This window comes from Planococcus citri, chromosome 3 (genome assembly GCF_950023065.1).
Source record: "Planococcus citri chromosome 3, ihPlaCitr1.1, whole genome shotgun sequence".
NCBI lineage: Eukaryota > Metazoa > Arthropoda > Insecta > Hemiptera > Pseudococcidae > Planococcus > Planococcus citri.
Window position 1 is genome coordinate 39,614,307 of NC_088679.1, and position 23,249 is coordinate 39,637,555.

Below are 23,249 nucleotides of genomic sequence, written 5' to 3' on the forward strand. Positions count from 1 at the left end.
AGTTGGTAAAAAAAACTCGGTCTTGAATAAATTGCGTGTGGTGCTACGTCGTGTTTGTAAACACGATGTGCAGTTCGTGTTTGACAAGTATGATATTTTTCGGAATTTTAATTTCAGAGAAGAGTTCCTCGTAATTTGCTAGAAAAGAAATGAAAATAATTTAATTCAGTATTATAAAATTATATATGATGGTTATTTTTTATCGTGTAACCGTCCATCAGTCGGATTAATAAATGGTTAAACATGTATCAATATTTTTATTTCAGTTTCAACCGTTCATTTCGTACTTTTAACTCATTCAAGTAATGTATCTCATACTAGTCTAGGTGATAATGATAATCATGAGCGAGTTGCACAGGAAAATCATTCGTAATAGTGAGTATTCTTCATGATGATTTTACTGCTAGGTAAATATGTAATAACGTTTCAATCGCGATGTTTGCATTTGATTTAGAACTACAAAAAATGGAATTCGATGTCGATCGTTTTGCCACAGTAGTGGAGGACTTTGTTAAAGACTACGCCAGTCATCCAATATCAGAGGCTGTACGGACAAGTATTGAGAGCTATATGAAAATTCTGTGAGTACCACTCACGAAAAAGCTTACTAATGTATACCTCTTACTCAACGCATTAAAAATACCTAATTCTTATTTTAATAGGCGAAAAACTAGCGACGGAGATGAATCATCAATTTCTAATAATAATACTAATTATAGCGATAATGACTGCGAACCCGTTGTTGCAGAAGAACAAGGTACGTTTAATGTGAATAAGTAACCAACTCAAATGTCTGCATTTGAATGGTATTTAATGAAATGTCTTCTTGTAGACGCCGTTCTCGTACAAGAGCGTTTTGCCAAACAATTGGCATCCGATATACGAGAATTATTTCCTTCAAACAAAATGCAGAAAGTTGCTGCATTGACGTTATGCTATCAGTTGGGAATCCCCAATACTACGCGAATTTTGTTTGGTCTGTGTACACCTCTTCCATATAAACGATGCCGCATTAAAAAAAGAAGTATTTTCAAAGTAACAACAGTGAAATAAGAAGCGATTTGTTTTTGTCTACCATGTGATTACTGTCGTCTACATTTTTTCATAGGTCTGCAAATTTTTAATATTTTAACGCTGCTGGTCAGATGTATTAAAATCTCTTCTCGTTTTGCAATTATTTTTATGTTATAGTGACTGAAGTACTGTGTTGATAGTGATTTAATGTACATTTTGCGTGTGCATGTACTTATATGTCTTTTTCGCTAGTAACGAATGGTCTGTTTTACCTTTTTATAATCATAAGCTAACGTTTGCATTTTTGCAAATCTTCAAGATTGTATTTTCTTTTCTGTCTCTTTTTTCTCAGATCCATGCGGATTTATTTCAAATAAGGTATTTATTTTTATTATGTAAGTTTTATTTATTGAAGTGTCGATTGATTCATTTATTTATTCGTTTATCAATTAAATAATTTCTTAAATTTTGTATTGTTTCGTTTCCTGGAGAATATTTTTGTATCATTCAATCAGTCATGGTCATGAGTCAACCTTGAGACTGAGGCTAGTAGTTGAAATTGAAAATATTCCATAAGAAAAAGAAATTCCATAAAGTGCCGTAAAGAAGGTGGAAACTTGTGTACAACTCAATAATTTACCATTACCACTTTGAAAACTATTGTTGCATCATAAATCATAACAATATGTTGATTTTTCGTTCTCGTGATGAAAATTTCCAAATTTATTTTTCAGGCAAAGATGCTTCAGTGGAAAATCCGGAACCGGACGTAACGTTGACGACTGACGTAATACAAAATTCAATCAATCACTACACAGCATGTTATCAAAACTTTGAACTAAATATTCCTTATCACGAAGTCAATAAACAATTCGCCGTCGTCAATGATGAAAGTTTTCGAAACTTTTGCACTTTTGCTTTGACTAAATGTAGTTTTCGTTGAATTTTTACAAGTTTTTTTTCGTGTTACGTTCGTTTTCTCGTGTAAAAATGAGTAAAAAAGCGACGAAAAAACCGGGCATCCAGAAAGATGACATTCTTCAAGCTGTCGTCGTCATGGATTCTTTCAACAAGAACTTCATGCCAGCTTGCTCCTGTGTAGCAACATTACCTGTGGTCAATAGGAAATTATTAGATTACAGTTTGGAATGGCTGAACTCATCAAGTGTCGGCGAAGTAATCCTGTTTTGCTCATCCAACGTAACAGAAATAAAGAAACACGTCAACAGCAAAACACATCTCAACATCGACGTAAAAATTTTGATTTCCGAAGATTGTTGTTCTCTAGGTGATGTTATGAGAGCACTCGATAAATACGCTGTGATCCGATCCACATTTATACTACTTACCGTCGATGTAATTGGCAATGTTAATTTTACGTCGGCTTTGAAAAAATTCAAATCGATTCAAGATAAAGATAAAGGTGCGTCGATGATGATCCTTTGCAAACCCGTTGGAAAGCAAAGGAAAGATCTTGAAAATAATACCGTCATAGTGTCCAATTCTGAAAACCGTATCATCTCGTATCAAGTCCAAGAATCCAAAAACATCGACATACCGATGGATATCTTATTAGAGCACGATTACATCGATCTTAGAAATGATTTACTTCAAGTTGGTGTCGCTATTTGTTCCGTTGCAGTTCCTCCTCTGTTCAGTGACAATTTCGACTTTCAATCGTTAGATGACTTCATTCGTGGATTATTAGTCAGCGAAGAAGTTATGCAAGGAACAGTTTATTACGATACTGTGAAAGAAAACGAATATCTGAATAAAATCACCAATTGGCCAACGTATCAAATAGTCAGTCAAGATATTATTCGAAGATGGACCTTTCCCATGGTTCCTGATATTAGTGAGAAGTACATTTACGGAAAAAACAGTATTTATTTAAAGAACGTTACGATTTGTAAAAACTGTAAACTCATTTCTGACGTTGTCATCGGTAATAAGACAAAATTGAAGGAAAACGTATACGTAGACCATTCGGTCATCGGAGACGATTGCATCATCGGAGAAAACGTTCATATCGAGAATTCGTATATTTTCAATAACGTCATCATCGAAAAAAACAGCGTCATCAAGCATTCTGTGATAGGAGAAAATTGTCTTATAAAAGAAAACTGCAAACTGAGTGAAAACTGCATCCTAGGCCCCGGCGTTATTTTAGGTCAAAATAACGAATTGAGTAAAATCTTCCTAGCTTCCGTGGAAGGATCGAATAGAAAATCATCTGTTTCGGAAAATGGTTCTAATTACAAGCACTCTATGTTCGATAACTCAGATTCCGAAGACGAAGAACCACCACCTCGTTTAATAACAGAGCGAAATTTACAGAGTGAAAATGACGATTCGTTGTCAGAAAGTAGTTTTGGTTCGTCCGCCGATGATCATCACGAACGAGTAATGGAAGAAGATGAAGATATATTTTTAAACGAAGTAGTCGATTCGTTAACTCGAGGATTCGAAGATAAATTAAAATGCGAGAATTTAATTTTGGAAATTAATTCTTCGAGATACGCTTACAATATCGCCGTGAACGATGTTAATACCAATTTAATTCGAGCCATGTTACAAATTGAATCGTCCGCCATCGACAGTTCTAATTCCTTGCAATTTCTCCAGTATACTCTCTCGAAACTGAACTATTTCATGCCTCTGATTGAAAATTACATAAAAACCAACGATGCTCAACAAGACTGTCTCTCAGCCATCGAACATTACGTTAATTATCATAATGCAACCAAGAGTGAAGAAGAATATAAAACATTGTTGAAAATTCTACCGAAAATTTTACATTTCTTTTACGATAAAAATATCATCGAGGAACATGAAATTTGTTCGTGGCATAAGAAAATCGAAATACGTGAAATCCAAGAAGCTTTAACCTCATTTATTACATGGCTTCAGGAAGCTGACGAAGAATCTGATGAATCTAGCGATTAATGTAGTTTTACGAAAAATTAAATTTGGTACGATTTTTTTCCTGTCGTTGAATGAATTAATATTTCATTACATTTATCGAGATTTTTATTTTTTCCATCAATAAAAAATGTTATAATTTTTCTCGATTTTCTAATGTTTCATTATTTTTCTATATGAATATTCCTCGATACAGAAAATATTTTTCTGTTGGTTTTAATTCCATGGCAACGCAAAACGATTGAGAAGTGTGAACTATTGGTCTGGAATTGTGTGTTAGAATGGAATTGATGAAAATTAGTATTGTTGGGTTAGGAAAAGAAACTAGTCAACGTAGAGCTTTTCAACATGGCTAGAGAACCATTTTTACCAGGATTTTCGTTTGAAGACAGACAAGTAAGCTTTACATGTTGATACAAAAATTCGAGTACTTGAAATTTATTTTATATTCAGTTTGATTTATTCTTATTCGTCCAACAAGTTGAATTCATCTTTTGAATTTGAAAACAAGATTTTATTTACCTACCTAATTTATGAAAGAACCTATCCATTGGTACCTAAAATGCTCTTATATTTTAAAATAATTTTTTTCTTGGAAATGTTTTGTTCGAACTATCTTCAACTAAAAATATGTTTTTAGGGGAAAGATTATCACTTACGACAACAGTTCAACATCAAAAATGGCTACGGTATTCCAAAACTAAATCTTGAATCACTGACATCGAGAGAACCAACAGCTTTTGAAACAACTTACGACTTCATCAAGTACATAAATTAAAAAATCCGATTCTCAAGTATCTATACTGCTTGAGTAAAATGCTGGAAATATTTAAAATTGCCACTTGTTTTTTGACAGATTTGATCCGTTAGAAAGATTTACAAAAATCACTAAATCAAAACCATTACCTTACAAGCCGCATTATGTAATTAATGATGGCAAGTGTTTATCATTCCAAGGATATTTTAGAGCAGACATGCCAGAATTTAGTCCAGAAAAACAATTTTATCGTAAAATCAATATCGTGTACTATTTGGAAGATGATACAATAACTATAATGGAGCCACCGGTTGCTGTATGTAATTTATATTTCACTCTAACTTATAAAATTTAACATCATGGTCTGTGGTAGGGTCTCTATTTCTCGAATAAAATGCAATAATTTACAGAATGCTGGTTATTCGCAAGGTAGAATTGTCCGCAGAGGTCGTATACCTAATCCACATACTAATGAAACATGGCACTGGAAACATTTGAATACTGGAATCGATATCGAAATATATGGTATATTGTATCATATTAGTAGTTGCGATCAATTCACTAGAGTACGTTTCGTATACCTAAGTACTTATTACCTACCATCATATTCATTTTGTAGCAAAACTTATTTAATTTGAAAATTTTCTTCATTATAATCTGGACTGTGTACCTATTATTTCAAATTCTATTCAGGAATATTTGCTGAGTCAAGGCATCGAAGTTAACGAGAATGAAGATATTCCAAAGAACGTTACGAAAGATCACTCTATACGGAAATTTAGCTATTATTATGGCACACAGGACACATCGTCGCAAGATAAATTGTACAGATTTTTACAATATGACAGAAAAGTGCTAAGGTAAAAAATATGCTTAAATTATAATTTGGAACTATAATATGTACGTACCTGTTAAGTAGATTGATTTTTTTTTTTTTAATAAGTAGGTATGTGAGCCAAATATCAAATTATACCTAAATAGATGTGTAAAACATGCCATTCGTATTTCAGATTTTACGCTTTGTGGGATGATCGAGATAATGAATTTGGAGATATAAGTCATTACAAAGTTCATTATTATTTAATTGATGATACCGTTGAAATCAAACAAGTTAAGGATAAGTTTAAACAAAATGAGCCATTTCACAGACTCTTGAGTAGGACAAAACTGCCAAAAAATTATACACCAGGAACAGGTACCTATACATATTTTCTATGTCTACCCAATATATTTTTTAATTTTTTTAAAAATAATTTTCAGCATAAGTAAAACTAAATCATACCTACTTATTTAATCATTTCGATTAAAAAAATATATATATCAAAATTCATTTTATTTCAATACAGCATTACAAGCCAGTGCGTCAGTGGCATGCAACAATGCTTCTGATCATGAATACTACGAACCAAAAGATTTTACTGTCGGAGGTACCATTTCAGTATTGGGAAGAGAGTATGTATAATAAAATTATTGGTATAATCGGAAAGAGTTTGAAAAAACAATGCCTAGAGTAGATAATTGTTTTGAATTTTTATTGCAGATTTTTTCTGTACGATTGCGATCAGTTTACCAGACGTTATTACAGAGATTGTTTGAAAATAGAACAACCAGCGTCGATCAGCATCAGAGAAACATGTCCCGAACCTGTGAAAAAAGTATTTTCACGCGTTTTTTAATTTTTATTTTATATTTAATACGCTTTGATATGAATAACGAAATTGAAATATGCACATCGTAGGAAATTCCACCCCACACTGGGATCGGTCAACCTGAAGATACTTTACAATCTTGCTTATCCATTGTTCCAAAACCGCCGAAAAAAGATATAATTCATTATATCGAGAACACGAACAAGGTGAGTATTTCATCCCTAATTTGTTAAATCAAAATTAATAGGTACCTACTTTAGAGTAAACGTTGAATGTGGCATAGCATAAGTGCGTCGGAACTCGGCGAATAAATCACAATTATACCTGCCACATTTTCATTTTATTACTTCATTCGACCGTTGAAACCTTTGATTATCTACCACTTCGTTTACGTAGTAACTTATGTATGTATACTTATGTCTATGTAGGATTGTAGGTATACGCAAGTTTAGTACATAATCAAAGGTTTAAAGGTATTTTAATTTACAAGTATACCGAAAGATGGCACACAGTATTTTCAACTCGAGTAGGTACGTGTGCGATGACGTCAACGCGTTCTTTTAATGAAAAAATTTTTCTCATCCAACAGGTACTCAGATACTCGGCCAAAATGGATTCGAATGTGGAGAACGACAAGGATAGAAAATTCATCATTCAGTACTCTCTGGCCGATGGAAAAATCTCAATTTACGAAATTAAAACATTAAACTCGGGGTTTCCGTCTGGGTATTTTTTAAAATCAGCCTTAGTACCGAAACCACTTACGTTGGACGATAAAGTCGAATATTACTCGCCGGCAGATTTCGCTATAGGTAGGTATAAAAAATATGAATTTTTAAGCAGTAAACCGGAGAGTTTCTAATACAAAAACAGCGTTAGAATTTCTTTTCTTCGAAGGAAAAAAAAACTTTCGCAGGCATTACTTCCTAATAACTTTATTTCAGGCTTATCATTTTAGCTTTTATCTCGAGTATTCAAAAATAATCCTGTTCTGGCGAAGAAAAAGAACGGAATTATAGGTTATGCAGTGTGAACTTATACAAAAAACTTTCTTTTATGAAATCGCCCGACAAATATTCTTAGGAAAAGATTACAAATAAAAAGTTTCTAGATTATAAGAAGCTTTTTGCTCGAGAATCGGCATTTTAAAATTAAAATTTCAAATTGTCCTAAACGTTGGCTAAATTTTTTTCTGGCTTGTATTGGAATTAGTGGGGAAAAAGTTCATCTTGGTTGTTTTTTAGTTTTATGTAGGTAGGTACTTTAACTACGATTTAAAAAATGCATAGGTAGAATGTAGTATTTTGAAAACCTTCAAGTATGAAAGAAAATGTTCACCACGTTTTAGACTGAAACTACTCGTATATTCACTTGTCATTTGTTTGTATATTTTAGATTCTAAAATTGAAATATTTGGACGAAAATTTTTGATAACTGGAGCAGATTTGGCAGTTTATCGATACATGGAAAAAAGGCCAGAAAAATTCCGTCCAGAAATTATGAAAGGTGTTGGAGAATATTTACAACGCGAGGGCATTATTGACGAAGAAGCTAAAGAAGTCGAAAATGTTGCCCTTAACGATGAATAATGTCTCGCTTTCGCGGATATAGAATACGTATTGAACTTTTTCAACATTCTTATAAAATATAAAACATGAAAGAGTACCACCTGAACGGCTGAACCTCTATAAATTTTTCTATACTTACTTACGGCAGTTGATACTTGATAGTCTATGATATGAACGTTTATGTGTGTTGGAAGTAAATATCATTCTATTTCTGTAAACACGAATTCTAGTTCTAGGTTAGTAGGTACATGTACATTAGAATAAAATCAAGTACAATATCCCCCGCCCTGTAAAGCAACTAGTTAAGTAGGTAGGTACCTATATTTATAAAATTAATTAAGTAAATGATTTTTTGTTAAAAATATACGAATGATAAAAAACAAAGTAATGTAAAATTTTTCATTATCATACTTCAGTTGTTTATTTGGTAGGTTACATTTAGGTATGTACTCTGATTCGGCTACACAACGATTTATTTCTAAATGCATGGACATCTAAAGCTATTCAAGTATCGTTCACTAATACGTATGCAGATCTTATCGTCGATCTTTTAGTTGTACCGTTATCTATATTAGGAGTTAGAGATTCTTCACTTATTTCAGGAGATGTTTCCAAATCACTCACTGAGTCATTCAGTTCGCGGTAATAACTGAACACGATGAATGTAAAATAAGATCGAAGAACTGCAAATGAAAAAAAAAACAATTAATTTATTACATTAACATTTTATTATTTTCGTGATCAAATGGAAAATATAACCTAATACTTGGGTGTTTAAATTGTTCTTGAAAACCCCTGCCCTAGGATAATCATTACATAGGCAGTGAGATAGCCTTCATTTTTAAATTTTTTGAAACTTTTCCTTTCACTTTTCAAATATTTTCACTCTTCTGAGAGAACTCATTTTCTGTTTGTTCAAAGTCTATTTTTCAGCATAGCAAAATTTATCATTGAAAACTTCCTCAATACCAGTCATGAGAAAATGACCCAGAACAATTCAAGTTCTTCCAATAAGAAATGAAACGACTCAGCCTCAGGTTTGAAGAAATTTAACAATTTTTCTTCCAGAAATTATTATCGATGCGAGACTCGTCTTAATTTTTATTGGAGAGAGGGGACTGGAATTCGTTTGAATTATTAAAATGCCAATGATGGCATGGCCTTCTTTTCACAGAACTTAAGTACCTATGTACTTATTTCTATATGGAATGCATATTTCAAAAGAATCTCTGTTCTCTAAAAAATTCATATTTTTAATTAATTTCCAATTTTTACCCAGTCTGTTGAATTTTCTATTGAATGGTTCAGCTAACTGGAATCGTGTCGTGTTCTTTATCTGAAGTATTAGATACTTCTTCTACAAGTAAGTACCTATTTAAATTTGCTGATTTGTTGACTGATTTTTTTTTTTTGTCATTTTTTACACGAATATGTTTAAAAAACAATCCCAATTTCGTGCAAACAACTTACACAATATTATACCGAAAACAATCACAGGCACGAGAATATCTTCTGAACGTCTTTTTCCTTTCTTGTTCGCTGGTAGTCCTGCGCCTTTAAGCAGATTATGGGCAAAGAAAGGAAAATGAAGCACAATTGTAAAAACTAGCGAGAAAAAATCCAACATCACGTATCCTAAGTAATAAGAAAGAAACGGTAATAAATAGTGCGGTCGCTTCTGAAAAATAAATAAACACATAAATGAATAAAATAATCGTATGTAGATTTAGAAGCAGTCCATACAAAAATGTAAATGTAAACTAGATTACAATACCCTTGCCCCAGTCTTATTCACAAGTTAGGAACCTATAAGTAATATAAGTTAGGAGCCTATTTCTTAAGAATGTGAATTAAGATTAGGAAAAATCATTCACCTTTATAGTACCTATTAAAGCGAAAACTCCGGCAAATACACCAAAGGCTATTTGGCACGCATTCAAAAGCAAAACACCAAAACTTACTGGAAAACAAAATCAACAAATTATATTAAATAGCTAGGTAGTTATTGGCATAACAAACTACAATGAAAAACTTGTTGATAATGCTCACTTTTATCAATATAATCTGGAAGAGAAGTCAGTGGAATTATATTTGTAAGCTGGGTTTAAAAAAAGAAAAAAATCAACATCATAATCTTCTAAGAACTTACTCGACTATCTATCATAATTTTTATACTCGTTCTGATAAATTGGGCCAATTTTATAGGCAAAACTAAATAATTAAAGCAAATTTAATTTACCGTAGCAAACACAAATATAGCTACAGCTCCCCATCGTAATGGAAGACAGAAACAAGTTCGTGTGAGTACTATCATAACCGCTAATCAAATGGAACATATTTTCAACGTGAAAATTGGCATACTCGGTACGAAATAATAAGTACTTTCCGCGGATAACGATACCACAGTTCCTACTCATTCATTAACATAGTCGTTGCATCAGTTAAATACATAAATACAAAATATTATACATAGATAATGTTCATCTGTAAAAAAACATAGATAAGCAAAAAATTTGAACGATTTTTCGACGTGCAGCCAATTATAAGTAGGTATTTTAAAGTTAAAATTAAGTGGAAAAATTTCGTATTTTTTATTTGAAAAGAAATTCTTTGAATCCATTTTAAATGGGTTGCTAAAAAATTTTTTTTTGTTTTGTTTTCATGAATTTGATTTCACTGTCTCTAGTTGAGAGTATTGTTGTTGATAGCAAAATTTTTTGGGGTCTTAAATACCATCTTAAATATTTGAATTTTGAACCAATAAAGAATGATTTGTAGAGGCGTCGTTTAGATAGAAATTGTTTTTTTTTAATGCCTGCGAGCTAATCTTATTAATTTTATTAACCAAGAAGGTGGGTGGAAAAGTCATTGAGAAGACCATTTTGAAAAGAGGGTAGGTACAGGTAGGTACTTCAAAAGTGGTCTTGATTGCACTTTTTTCAAATTTTTAAATGGTAGCTTCAATTTTTCAGAATGCTTGTAATTTTGAGCTCTTCAATGTTTTATATGATCGAATTTGAATATGCAAATATTTTCTGTAAAATCCATCAAACAGATTTTTCTCTTAGTTCAACCAATCTTCAAATAGATGAGCAATCATGGTATGGCAGTTTTGTTTTTGTTTTTGCAAAAAAGGTATAGGTTGGTTCGCCCTAAATAATACGCTGTATTTACGGCAAACTGAGTATGCAATTTTATTAACACCAGGGTTATTCCATGTGAATTCGACCAACGTTTTAGAGTGATGTCTTCCGATTTCGCTCAACTTTTTTTTACAATATCTACCCATCCAGTAAGTAAGAAACCCGAATCAGTTTGGTCCCAGCCCTCTCAGGGGGTGGGTGGGGAGATTCCATTATTTTCACATTGTCTCGAGGTACTCAACTTCAGCAGCGCATTCCTCCAAAACTATGATACTTTGATCATTTCAAAACTGATTTAACAGTTCCAAAGGGTATTGAATTTTGAACTTTTTCAGCATTTTGAAATTTCAAAATGGCGCTGGAAAAAGGAGCTACCATTTAAAATTCTGAAAAAATTTCCATGGATGCACCTTTTGATGCTTTTTCGAAATATTCAAGTTTCAAGATGGGATCTCTTTATAGAGGTGGAGCACCCCACCCCCAATTTTGGGAAAAACTTTCAAAAAAAAATCTGGGGCATATGATATATTAAATTGTATGTTTTTGGTAACGCTGAACACGAATATGACGTTAGGTTTTTGATTGGACCCCATCCACGACCCCAGCAGCACCTCCCCAAATAAGGTAAAAGTTCAAAATAGGTTTTTTTTCGTGCGACACATCAAATAGTATGTTTTTGGTGACGCTGAATACGAATATGACGTCAGATTTTTTATTGGACCCCATCCACGGCCTCCAACAGATTTTTTGGACTTTTACCAATTGCAGGGGGTTCTCGGAGCCATGTGTGAGGTCAATTTAAAAAACTAAGGCTATATTCGGGTTCAGCGATATCGAAAACATTCTATTTCATGTGTCCCACGATTGAAACCATTTTTTTTAGGTTACCCTCCCCCTTGGGGAGGTGCTGGGGGCGCGCGGATGAGGCCAATCAAAAATCTGACGTCATATCTGTATTCAGCGTCACCAAAAACATACTATTTGATGTGTCGCACGAAAAAAAAAACATATTTTGAACTTTTATCTCATTTGGGAAGGTGCTGGGGGCCGTGGATGGGGTCCAATCAAAAATCCAACGTCATATTCGTGTTCAGCGTTCTCAAAAACATACGATTCGATATGTCACATGCACCATATTTTATTTCGAATGTTTTTCCCAAAATTGGGGGTGGGGGTGTTCCCCCTTCATCAAGAGATCCCATCTCGAAACTTAAATATTTCAAAAAAACATCAAAAGGTGTATTCATGGGAATTTTTTCAGAATTTCAAGTGGTAGCTCCCTTTCCCAGCGCCATTTTGAAATTTGAACTTCCAATTTGAAAGTTCAACTTTCAAATTTTGAAAATTTCAAAATGCTTAAAAAGTTCAAAATTCAATACCCTTTGAAACTGTGAAATCAGTTTTGATCAAAGTATCATAGTTTTGGAGGAATGCTCTGCTGAAGTTGAGTACCTCGAGACAATGTGAAAATAATGGAATCCCCCCACTCACCTTCTGAGGGGGCTGGGACCAAACTGATTGCGGGTTTCTTGCTTACTGGATGGGTAGATATTGTAAAAAAAATTGAGCGAAATCGAAAGGCATATGACTTTCAAAATCGCACTTTTTTGGTCGAATTGACATGGAATGACCCACCACTAGAATTAGGAGTTGCGATTTTATTTATGAAGTTGCTGAAGTTCAAAGGTTTATGTCTCAAGACTGGTCAAAGTTAACAGCAGATTTGATTGCCAGGTTTTGAAGAGAATCTACGAGAGATTTAAATTAGTTAACTTATTAGGATTTGAAAATCTCAAATTTAAACATTCAGAGTGAGAGCTCCACTTTTCAAAATAAATAAGTACAAAAGTTAAAGCTGATATTTAAAATTTTGAAAAATTACTGCGAAGATACTATTTTCTTTTCATGCGTTTGTAACGAATGAGAACTTTGAAAAGAGATATCTTGTGGACGTAAGAACTCCCTCCAACTTTTATCAAAATTTAAAAAAAATGAAATAAAAATTAGGAAGTGTATTGATTATTAATTTAAAGGTGCTGAGGTTGAATATACCTATATGATGAATTTTTCTGATTCAACCTCTTTAACCCTCTCCGTTCCCACCTGTGTCTTTTTCTCCATTTGAATAAATTTCAAAAAATCATGAAACTGTGGTGTGACTGTAATTAATGTTCTCACTAAGTTCGAATCAACTCCTCAGTCATCCTAGTACCTTTTTAAACAAAGAATGCGAGCAGGAACCTATAATGAGATGCCATAATAAAAGATGTTTTTTAAATGTTCGGGATCTGCTGTTTTTCGGCATTTGAAAATCATAGTAATTTCTGGGTATCAAACTATCAAATTACGATTATTTATCCTGTAATAACGCAGGAAAAAAATTACCTAAACTAGGTTTTTTGAAAAAAAAGTTTCCCTCGAGTTTTTTTCTTATTTTTCATCGTATTTTCACATAATAGGCTTTCAAATAGGTACTCGAAATGTTCATCCAAAACATAATAATCCAAATTCGGCGCCCTCGTATCGTAGATTTGATTATGTAATGAGAAAAGAAATACACCGATGACACGTGTATTAATATTTCGAGCACGAAATTTGATGAAACGAAACAAAATTTGAAAACTGACGATATTTTTTCTGAATAGGTCGAAATGTGTTCCTACTGAAACAAATACGCGAAGCTAGCTCGACAAATAAGCGGTACATAGTACGAAAAGGGATGTAGACAGAAGCGAAGGGATAGATTTTTAGACGACGACGTAACGTAACGTGTAAAGTGTACTGCCGAAAGCAGTTATTCTAAACGAAGCGCAACAGCACCACGAACCAGGTAACTGGCCTGTTACTTCATTTCGAATTTTCACGTCGCGTACAATGTACCGCGTATATTTTTCGCCGTTTAATACCAAAACAAAATCGATGTAAGATATAAAATGTCGTTAAATATTCGCGTTAAGCAATTTCGTTTGGCCAAATGCAAAGGTGAAAAAATTGCCAAGATTGAATTTCGGGGTGAGTCAAATTTTTTTAAGAAAAAAATTTTTGTATTTTTTTGGATATTTCTGAGAACTTATTTTTTTTCTCTTTACATAATTACAAGATAAGGTAGGTATTTTTTATTTTGTAGGTGAATTTTCAAAATTATAAAAGGTTCCTAGTTATTTTTACAATATGTTCTACCTTCTACACTTTAGTTTAATCTTATTGGAAAATACGTGCATCCAAATATGATTAATTAGGTATATCCATATTAATTTTTTTTCAAATTTGAATTAAATTTTGAAATATATCAATCCATCTAATTTATATTTAAAATAAAGGCATAATTACATAGGTAGACATTAACAAATTTTAATCACGTCATTTCAACTTTTTAATTTATAAATTACTTTAGTTACCTAGTACCTACGTTATTTTCATTGATTATATTAAAACTGCTTAATATTCATCTATCGAAGCTGGATTATTAATTTTCAAATATACACGTTTTGTCAGGCTTACAATTCTGAGATTTATACCACGTATTTTATTTGAAATTCTGGCCAAGTTCGTCGAAATTATTTTTCCAGTTTTAATTTCGTAAATTTTCCATTTGTCAAAGTTGAACGGATGATTGGATTACACGTTCCATCATGTTTCTGGCATTTACGTTTGTAATTTGATTTTTGACTTTTACCCAGAAATAGTTCAGTATTTTTGACTGCACGAAGTGGAAAAAATTTCTAAAACTGACAAGAGAGCATGTAAACGTAAAAATTTCAAGAAATAAATTTGAAAAAAGGAACAAAAAGCATTCGTACGAATGAAAATTATTATGCGGTACGCTCTCTACGGTTATTCTTGACCTTCAATCTGGCGATGCAACAACTAGAATTTATCCGAGTGTGAATCTATGTATTTGCTAGCTTTGAGAATACTTACATCAGTGAGTTATTTTCAACGATTGCTTTTCCATTCATAAAATAAAACGTGAAAGTTTACAGGGATTATGATTTTTGAATTCAATTATTGAGTAGGAACCTACCCAAGTATTTTCAACTGTCGAGAATTTCATTTATTGATACTTCGAAATTTAATTAATTTGTAATTCAGCCTAAATAATAGTACAGATCGTGAGTTTATTCGTATTCTTTTTACTATATACCCTACAAAGCTTTGAAAGCTAATAATAAAGTACAAATTTCATAACTTTTTGATAATAAGGTATTTTCAACTTTTATTAATTTCGAAATATCACAATTTTTTGATGAATGAGTTTCATCAAATAAATAACGTTTGCATTTTTCCCAGAAATTGAAAAGGTTTAAAACATTTCCGAGGTAGTGTAAATTTCAAAGTTCAGCAAGTTCCTTCTTCAAATTTGACCTTACCTGCATTAAAATTGTTTCAATAAAAAATTAGGCAAATAATTTGCTGATACTCGTATCTACTTAAAAACTATTTTTTGTAGACTAATTCTTATTTTATTTTATTATATATATATTTTTGAAATTATTTCAACACACATGTAGGTACTTGTGCCTTGGGTGACCATTAGCATCATACAAAATAATGATAATCTATAAACGACAATGGAACAGTTGACATTGAATTATCACACGATTGCCTTCGGGCAAAAAAATGAAACAGGTGTCAGCTATAACCAGCAAAAAAAATGTTAAAATAATCAACAACTGCGATGTTTTTCCTCAAGTAACATAAAATTGACAGAACGCTCATTAAAATTGGAAAAATATTGAATTTTGATTAAATAAAATTCGAACTTGATATTTAAACACATCGAATAATACAAATACGTTTACGTATTCACTGTAGTGCACTCATCATTATTGCAAAAGATATCTCGATATTCGACGAAACACTTTTGTTCGAAGTAAAGTACCTACGTAGGTACCCATATTTTCAATTGACGTAACACACTGCATAGAACGTCCCAAATTTTCTGTCAGTTAGTCTTGTATGACTTACTATTTCCTCCAGAGACAGACTTTTTCTTTTCAGATTAAGGGGAGGGGGTTCGGTATTAACCGATCACAAAAAGGGAGAATTGAAGAGTCCAAAAGAAATACTCATAATTTTGGAATATTATCCACGAATTTTCTACTGCATTTTTCGACTTATTGCCAAATAAATTTTTGCAAAAAATCATTGTGAAAAAGAGAGCATAATATCTGCCCAAATTCGTTGAAAGTGAAATTTTCCCTCTGAAGATGGATTGAATTCTCAGGTGAACAAAGGGTCTTAATAAGAAGAAAAAATGAATATAAATAAAATTATTTAGGTAGCTCATGAAATTTCTCATCAGAAGAGTTATATTGAATGATTTCTTTCTGACCAGCTTAGTTTTTATAGCAGATAATAATTTTTAGCTGAAGATGAAAGTTGAACTGTTAATCTTAAAGCAAAAATATCTCGAAAAAATGTTATTGTCCAAATAAAAGATCTTACAATAGGAGGGCTACGAACCCAAAAATGTCCCTCAAAATGAACTCCAGAAATTCCAACTTGAATTGATACATTTTTTAATTAATTACTTACAGAGTTTTGATCATTTCTGAAAATTGATTTTGTCCTTAATAGGTAGGTATCTACTTTTTCGTTGCCTGAAGTACGTTGTTGTATCAAACTCATTGTAAATATTTTCAAAAAATTTTAAAACCACTGTCTCTTCAAATTTTATAAAAGACATGTTTACATGAAATCATTCATTTCCCCATTTCCTCTATCCAGGTTACTCGTACTTATACTGGATGTTCTGTAACAGATATCGAGCAATCTGCCTTGTAATACAGCGACCCGTACGACACAAATGTAAATTAGTTTCCAACCCTAGAATTGAAGGAGACAAAGTTACAGAGTTTTTAGTGTTGATTCTTCAAGATTGTATAACTCCTTAAATACCACATGTTTCTGGACAGGTGTCATTGATGACGACTCAATCAAAATGAGAGTAAGTTCGGCTGACGTCCCTAAAAACTAAGAGAGCAAAGTCTAGAGCTATCTATTACCTGTTGATTCATCAAGATTTCATGATTGATCAAAATTTTCAAAGCTCTCCGGTGGCTCAATTTTAGACTTTAGCAAAATTGAGGGTATGGATATAGGACACTATATGATGTTGTTGTTGTTACTTTTTTAAACACACTATTGAAAGACTACCAAAATAATGTTTGATTTCTAACTCATTGAATCCATTTTCATTGAAAATCTGGTTCACTAGGTAAATTAAACGAGCAAAAAATTCCATTTTAACTTTTGGTATTTTCTCATAAGAGAATTTTTCTGTTGCACGATTGATGAAAAAATAGGTAGGTACATTTATTCGTGAGAATGAAAATTCCATTTATTGATGAACAACGAATGACGAACGTGAACTCTTTCGAACCAATTATTTTCGTCGCTGCATGTTACATTTCGCTTTCAACAATGCGACGTTTGACGATAAGAAATAAGGGTTCGACTATGTCACAGAGCAACAGTTTCCCCGAATCACGATACTTGGAAAAAGCTTGAAATATTTTTTTCATTTCAGTTCAAAGGAAATCCGTTGCTTTTTGACTCGTAAAGGGTAGGTAGGTATTTTTAAATATTTAACTATGCTAATGGTACAGGTGTAAAGGTTTGCTCATCTAATGAAAGTAAATTTTAATGCAAACTTATTACGTAATGCGTCGGTAGACAATTTGAATAAATACAAACATTTTCTGCCCCAATTCGCAAAAAAATCCGAGCCAGATTTGTCAACAATTTGAAAAATTGGTTACTATAAAAACGAAATGACGCGAAAAGAATTTTTCATCAAAGGCGTAATCTTTTTTTCAGGAATTTACCTAAGGTAGTAAAATCTACAACGGGACGAAATTTCCATCCAAGATTACGATAGGTATTTTCGAGGTACGTTGGGTATCGTACTCTGTTCACTATAACATCAACTCCCTTTGGTAATTAAACTTGTAGCACTTGACCTTGTTTCTGTACCATGTATATTTGTCGAATACGACCAAATTAGCAGCCAGGTTACCGCTTTTATGCTTTTTTTTTCGCCCATTGATCTCGTTCTCGTTTGAATACATTCGTGAGCAATTTGCCAGACGTGAAATCTGTTGCTATATTGTGGAGATCGACAGTCTGTTGTTATATCCTTCTAATACCAACCTACCTTCTGACGTATTGTATTGTTTTATTCACTTCGACGGTGCAGTGTTTCGGTTTTTTTTTTCATCGAATTCTTCAATTTGATTTTCTCTTTCGTTAACCTTTTACATTTGTTGCTATATCTAGCTTTTCATTTCAACCATATAAAAAATATGTTCGGTGTCATCCATCGAAAGGTTATAGAACGGGAAACGATTTGATATCTGTATTTCGCAGTTTTTATCCCTCTGCCTGTATAAAAATAACAAAAATATACCATTTTTTAACCAAAAAAGAAAATATTTTCGCCTCGATTGCGCCATAGAATTGAAATATATAACATTTATCTTTCACATAATGTATAATATAGGTCATCGAGCATATAAAACTACGAACGCAAATCAAATTCCATATATACGATGGAAATCCTCTTGCCTCATCGTGTCAACATATCAACATATATCAACGTTGACCAACGAATACTTTTCACAATTTCAAACCAATAACTTTTGCTTTTTTTTCAATCCGAAAGAGATATTCTAATCCTTCAAACGTCAGTTCTTAATCTAGCTTTGGTTGAAATATAAAATAACATAGGTGGAAAATGCTCCGATGTACAAATTGCCATTCCGCAACCACAATAGCTTCTCGATACGAAATTACGAATTACCTACCTGTACCTACCTACAATCTAGCGTGGGTTTGTTGCATCGAAATCTTATTGGTCGAAAAGAATGAGTCAGACTTTTCCAACTTTTCTGTCTCAAACAAGATTTATTTTCTAGAAGCAATCGGATTTTTGAATACTTTAATATTTTTACAATTACGTACCTAACTTGTTTACTTTCCTATTGCTTATTTTATTCATACATTCAGAATTGAATTTTTTTTTAGTACACACATCTACCTATAGGTACTCGCTTTCAAATGCAAATGCAATCGCAGTGACGTTTAATTTTCAATTTTTGTTTCGTTCTTTTTTATTTACTACCTACCTACGTAAACTATAAATAACTGAACGATATGCTGCGTTGAAACTTCAACAATGAAATGTAATTTTCCAACAAACGTAGAATCGTGTATAAATTCATCAAGTACCTACGAACATTGTGGAGGTATCTGGATTCCCCCTTCCATCAAATCACTTGTGTACTTATAGGCTACAGTATCCACTAGGTACTTTGTTTATTTGTATGTAAGTACAATAAATTTTTTTTAGCGTAAAGCAGCATGAGAGTTGACCAATGACCATCCACCTTTTTTGTCTGACCTTGAGAAAAAATTTTAATGGAAGTATGATATCTTCGGGTTCACAAAATAGTGCTCCAGATGACTTTTTTTTTTAAATAAACGACAAAATTTAACATCTTCGGAAAATTGTTTATTTTTTTGCTTGAGAATACTTTTTGCAGATAAATAATTAGATAGGTATTCTAAAATTCACTTATTATCAGGGTTTGAGAATTTTCTCTCTGGTGAAAAAGAAAATTTTTCAATTGATGAATAGGAAATGTTTCCTCTTGAAGAGTTGGAAATTTATTCCATCAATAAGTTTTTCTTCAGACGTTTTGAGAATTTTTTAAATGTCGAATAAACGAGTAAAAGATTATTTTTTACAATTGAAATTTGTTTTTCAAAGGTAAAAGGAGCTTTTTTTGTGATTGAGGAATATTTCCCTATCAATTTGTAGGAGAATGTGCTCACTAGTCATGAAGAAATTTTTGATTACTCGGGAAATTTTCCATCACCAACGTATGAAAAAGTCTTTCCCTTGTGCATGGGTATTTTTTCTTTAGCCACCAAAATTTTTTTCTATTAGTATTGTTGAGCATAACGTGTTCATAAATTGATTAGCAGCTATCGACGTTTAGAGATTTTTTCATGTTCAGGTACAGAAAATGTCTAACATTAACACGTAAAAAATTGTACTTCGAGTCTACATTTTTTTTACAGCTTATTAAGGACCTTTTTTTGGCGACTGAGGAATGACTAGATAATGTAGTTCAGTGGCAAAATGTATTTTTTGGGTGATAAACGGCAAATTATGATAAAGCATTGAAATTTGGAATGATGAATTAAGAACACCAAAAGAAAATTTTTAAGCCCGAGAGGCAATCGCCAAGTCCCATAGGAAGGAAATGGGGGTGATTTGGGGAGGGGGGGTTCAAACCCCCATTTTTCCAAATGGGGCTAACGGGGCGATGGCGATATTGGTGTCAATTCCACATGATTGAACCCTGCTGAGTTCGAAAATACTGTTACTTTCAAAATCTGAGGAAGAGGCATGCCTCAAATTTGAGATTTTCTGAGTGAAGTTTTTGCATTTTTCTCAAAAATACCCCAAAATTACAATTTTTCAACCCTACACGACACGCTTATACCTTCCATCGACATTTTTATGGTCATTTTCGGATTCTACAGGTCAATTACAATGCGAATTGCGAATCGACCATTAATTCTTTCGTATACCTCTACTTTGGGGGTACAAAGGGGGCTAAAAGGGTTAAAAATTTATGTTTTTTCGGTATTTTCTTGCAAAAATCGGGGTTTTTGAACTGTGCATCGGATACAATTAGCGTGAGAAGGTTCTAATGTCGATTTTCGGAAACTACAAAACAAATGCCATCGAATAAGACTCGGAGGCACTTTTTATACCCCTCCTGGGAGGTAGTAGAGGGGGTCAAATTTGACTCTTATCTTGCTTATGTTAGAATCAATTTTAGAAATGTAATCAACGTAAGTGTAAATTTTCTTACTACTGAGATAATGATGTTTGTATCAATGTTTTTTGTACCGTCGAACCCAAATTTGCAATAATTTTTTCGATTTCAAGGGGGAGGGGTGAGACCATATTGGGGAGTAGGTCTATTTTTCACAAAAAATCGACATGTATATCGAAATGTAGGTTTTCAAGGACGCTGATTTCAGAAATGCTATCAGTTTTTCATTTTGGTCGAAGCTAAGGGGATGATACTGCATTCAAGGGGTGAGGGGATGACATCATTTTAGTACTTAATTCGGGGAACCTGTATTCGGGAATAAAAAATTCGGGTATTTTTTTATTCGGGAAAATGTCCATTCGGGGGTCCGGATTCGGGAAAATGTACTAGAATCATTTTATTCACCTAAGGTAAGGAGAGGATGGGTTATGATACCTACACTCATTCTTACTCGATATAAGACTGTCAAGACCGATTTTTCACTATTTCTTTCTATTTTTTGAATTTCAGTAGATAAAAAATCTAGAAAGAATAGCACCGAGAAAATTTTTTAGCATCTGAAAAGTGAGATTAATTAATTTTGGAAGTTCTGTTTTGATGATTTTGTTCAGTTACAATGACTGATTTACCTGTAATCTTTTCGGAGAAAGATTTCAAAAAAATCGAGGAAGTTAAATTTTTGAGACTGAATTTTTCATTTTTTTCATTTTGTAAGTTTTAGGAAATTCCAATTCGACTTATGAACAATATGAAAATTCAATTCAACGAAGTTAAAAGCTGATGTTTAAATTCACATATTATTTTCGACCTTCCAAACTTGAGACGTTCCACAGCCTCCAATGAATTTAATGAATTTATATTAATTGTACTTGTGACCCCTTCCATCAATATGCGGGAACTGAAAAAAATTGATGGGTTTCTGACTATTTTTCTACATTTCTTGAAATTGGCATTAATGACGGAAAAAATTGGCACCTTTGTATTCCAAAATATTTTCTCAGTTTGTTCGAGAAGAAAATTTTGCCAAAACACGATTTACCAAGAAATAAGCAATTTGCAAATTTTTAATCGTTCAGTAGAACACTAAAAAAGGTCTTGGATATTGATGGCAATAGTCTAGGTTGACACAGAATCTCAAATACAAATACGAGTAATATGTATTTAGGAATCGAGCTATTTTTTCCAAAACAGATTAGGTTGGAGCTAGAACGAATCTCATGCATCCTTCCAGACGGCTTCGATCATTTCAAAACCCATTTAAGTTTCGAGAATATGATTTCTAACAAAAAGTGCTTCAATTTATCACAGCGTATGTTTTATATTTGTTGATATGCATCAAAGTTACATTAAAATGCATTAAAACGTCAACGTATCATCGAAACAATTTATACAACAAGTATTAAAAAATGCAGCTGCTCGTGCGGTTGCATACAATATACCTAAACCTACATACATAGTTCACAAAGTAGCGAGAACTAACCTACCCACGTTGATAAAACCTTGATGTATACGAAAATGAGACAATTTTTTCAAAGCTTTTCTCACATAGTGAAAATATCACCGACACGAAATTTTTATGCAGCATGCGACACTTGACAATTTCACGTACAGTGACGTTGGACATCAGTAACACCAACGACTGCGATAAATTGGCAATTATATTAAAACTTCAGGTTCGTGAAATGCTTAAATATCAGAATTTTTCACCCAGATAAAACTTTAATTAAATGCAGAATGTACGTAATTTGAAACTCTTTTTTCCAAGTTTTTTTTCGCTGTCTTGATGGAATCGCGTATTTCTTTCCAATTGAAGTAAATTGAATAGAACTTTGTTTTTTTTCCTTTCCTTTTTTTTACTGGTTAGGTTTTGAATTAGAGAGTTTCATTACAGAATATTTTAATTCCCTTCAGAGCATCGAATGAATCTAAAATTAATGAATGCCGGGAGAGTGTTGGCATAAGCAAACCCATTGTACCCAGTTGTAGAAATAGGTACCTACGCACGCAGAAGGGGTCGAAAATAAAACACTCGTCGGAGTAATGAATCCTCATGTATTTCAACGATTTCCAAATAATTTCTTCTCGTTAAAGTATTACGATCGGAAAAAATTAATTAAAGAGTTTATAAATTCCAGTGTCAACTCGTAAAAATAATTAGATAGGTACTCAAAGTACCTACGAGAAATAATCCGAGAACAATATGAAACATTTGTCACTTTAATTCATACCTTTTTATAGCATCGCGAGAATACCCCAAGTAATTTTATTACAATTTCAAACGGAATAATTGCTTAGTTAATCTTGATCGTTAAAATTTCGCAGTAGAATGAAAAAAAAAAAGA

The 23,249-nt window shown here is 32.6% G+C and overlaps 5 protein-coding genes across 6 annotated transcripts in view; 4 read left to right on the top strand and 1 right to left on the bottom strand.

The window, feature by feature from the left end:
* The first annotated feature begins 64 nt into the window (after positions 1-64).
* LOC135840952 (uncharacterized) lies at positions 65-1,485 on the top strand. The gene is made up of 4 exons (XM_065357711.1): positions 65-375; positions 455-581; positions 663-757; positions 833-1,485. Exons 1-4 carry the CDS (start codon positions 333-335, stop codon positions 1,051-1,053), a joined length of 486 nt encoding a protein of 161 aa, XP_065213783.1. The 5' UTR covers positions 65-332; the 3' UTR covers positions 1,054-1,485.
* Positions 1,486-1,874: 389 nt separating this feature from the next.
* On the top strand, positions 1,875-4,085 carry LOC135840950 (translation initiation factor eIF2B subunit epsilon-like). Its single transcript, XM_065357709.1, has one exon. The coding sequence runs from the start codon at positions 2,005-2,007 to the stop codon at positions 3,958-3,960; it is 1,956 nt and encodes a 651-aa protein (XP_065213781.1). The 5' UTR covers positions 1,875-2,004; the 3' UTR covers positions 3,961-4,085.
* A 95-nt stretch (positions 4,086-4,180) lies between these two features.
* Positions 4,181-8,276, top strand: LOC135840951 (EF-hand domain-containing protein 1-like). Its single transcript, XM_065357710.1, has 11 exons — positions 4,181-4,332; positions 4,577-4,701; positions 4,793-5,009; positions 5,104-5,259; positions 5,387-5,553; positions 5,704-5,888; positions 6,040-6,145; positions 6,234-6,348; positions 6,432-6,548; positions 6,932-7,154; positions 7,738-8,276. The coding sequence occupies exons 1-11, from the start codon at positions 4,285-4,287 to the stop codon at positions 7,929-7,931; spliced, it is 1,653 nt and encodes a 550-aa protein (XP_065213782.1). The 5' UTR covers positions 4,181-4,284; the 3' UTR covers positions 7,932-8,276.
* Positions 8,277-8,300: 24 nt separating this feature from the next.
* The window catches only part of LOC135840953 (uncharacterized), a 63,290-nt gene continuing 48,341 nt past the window's right edge, over positions 8,301-23,249 (bottom strand). Inside the window, exons 3-4 of the mRNA XM_065357712.1 lie at positions 9,381-9,545; positions 8,301-8,593 (exon numbers count right to left, since the gene is read on the bottom strand). Of these exons, the coding sequence (XP_065213784.1) occupies positions 8,415-8,593; positions 9,381-9,545 (344 nt within the window). The 3' untranslated portion in view covers positions 8,301-8,414. The remainder of the gene's footprint in view (positions 8,594-9,380; positions 9,546-23,249) is intronic.
* Positions 13,827-23,249, top strand: part of LOC135840947 (otoferlin-like) — a 64,443-nt gene continuing 55,020 nt past the window's right edge. For both annotated transcript variants that reach the window (XM_065357704.1, XM_065357705.1), the window contains exon 1: positions 13,827-14,065. In XM_065357704.1, coding sequence (XP_065213776.1) covers positions 13,987-14,065 — 79 coding nt within the window. In that variant the 5' untranslated portion in view covers positions 13,827-13,986. The remainder of the gene's footprint in view (positions 14,066-23,249) is intronic.

Coding starts and splice junctions, on each gene's coding strand:
- LOC135840952 (XM_065357711.1), top strand. CDS start 333: ATGATAATCATGAGCGAGTTGCACAGGAAAATCATTCGTAATA. Junction 582..662: donor GAGAGCTATATGAAAATTCT/GTGAGTACCACT, acceptor TTATTTTAATAG/GCGAAAAACTAGCGACGGAG. Junction 758..832: donor CGTTGTTGCAGAAGAACAAG/GTACGTTTAATG, acceptor GTCTTCTTGTAG/ACGCCGTTCTCGTACAAGAG.
- LOC135840950 (XM_065357709.1), top strand. CDS start 2,005: ATGAGTAAAAAAGCGACGAAAAAACCGGGCATCCAGAAAGATGACATT.
- LOC135840951 (XM_065357710.1), top strand. CDS start 4,285: ATGGCTAGAGAACCATTTTTACCAGGATTTTCGTTTGAAGACAGACAA. Junction 5,010..5,103: donor TAATGGAGCCACCGGTTGCT/GTATGTAATTTA, acceptor AATAATTTACAG/AATGCTGGTTATTCGCAAGG. Junction 6,349..6,431: donor GTCCCGAACCTGTGAAAAAA/GTATTTTCACGC, acceptor TGCACATCGTAG/GAAATTCCACCCCACACTGG.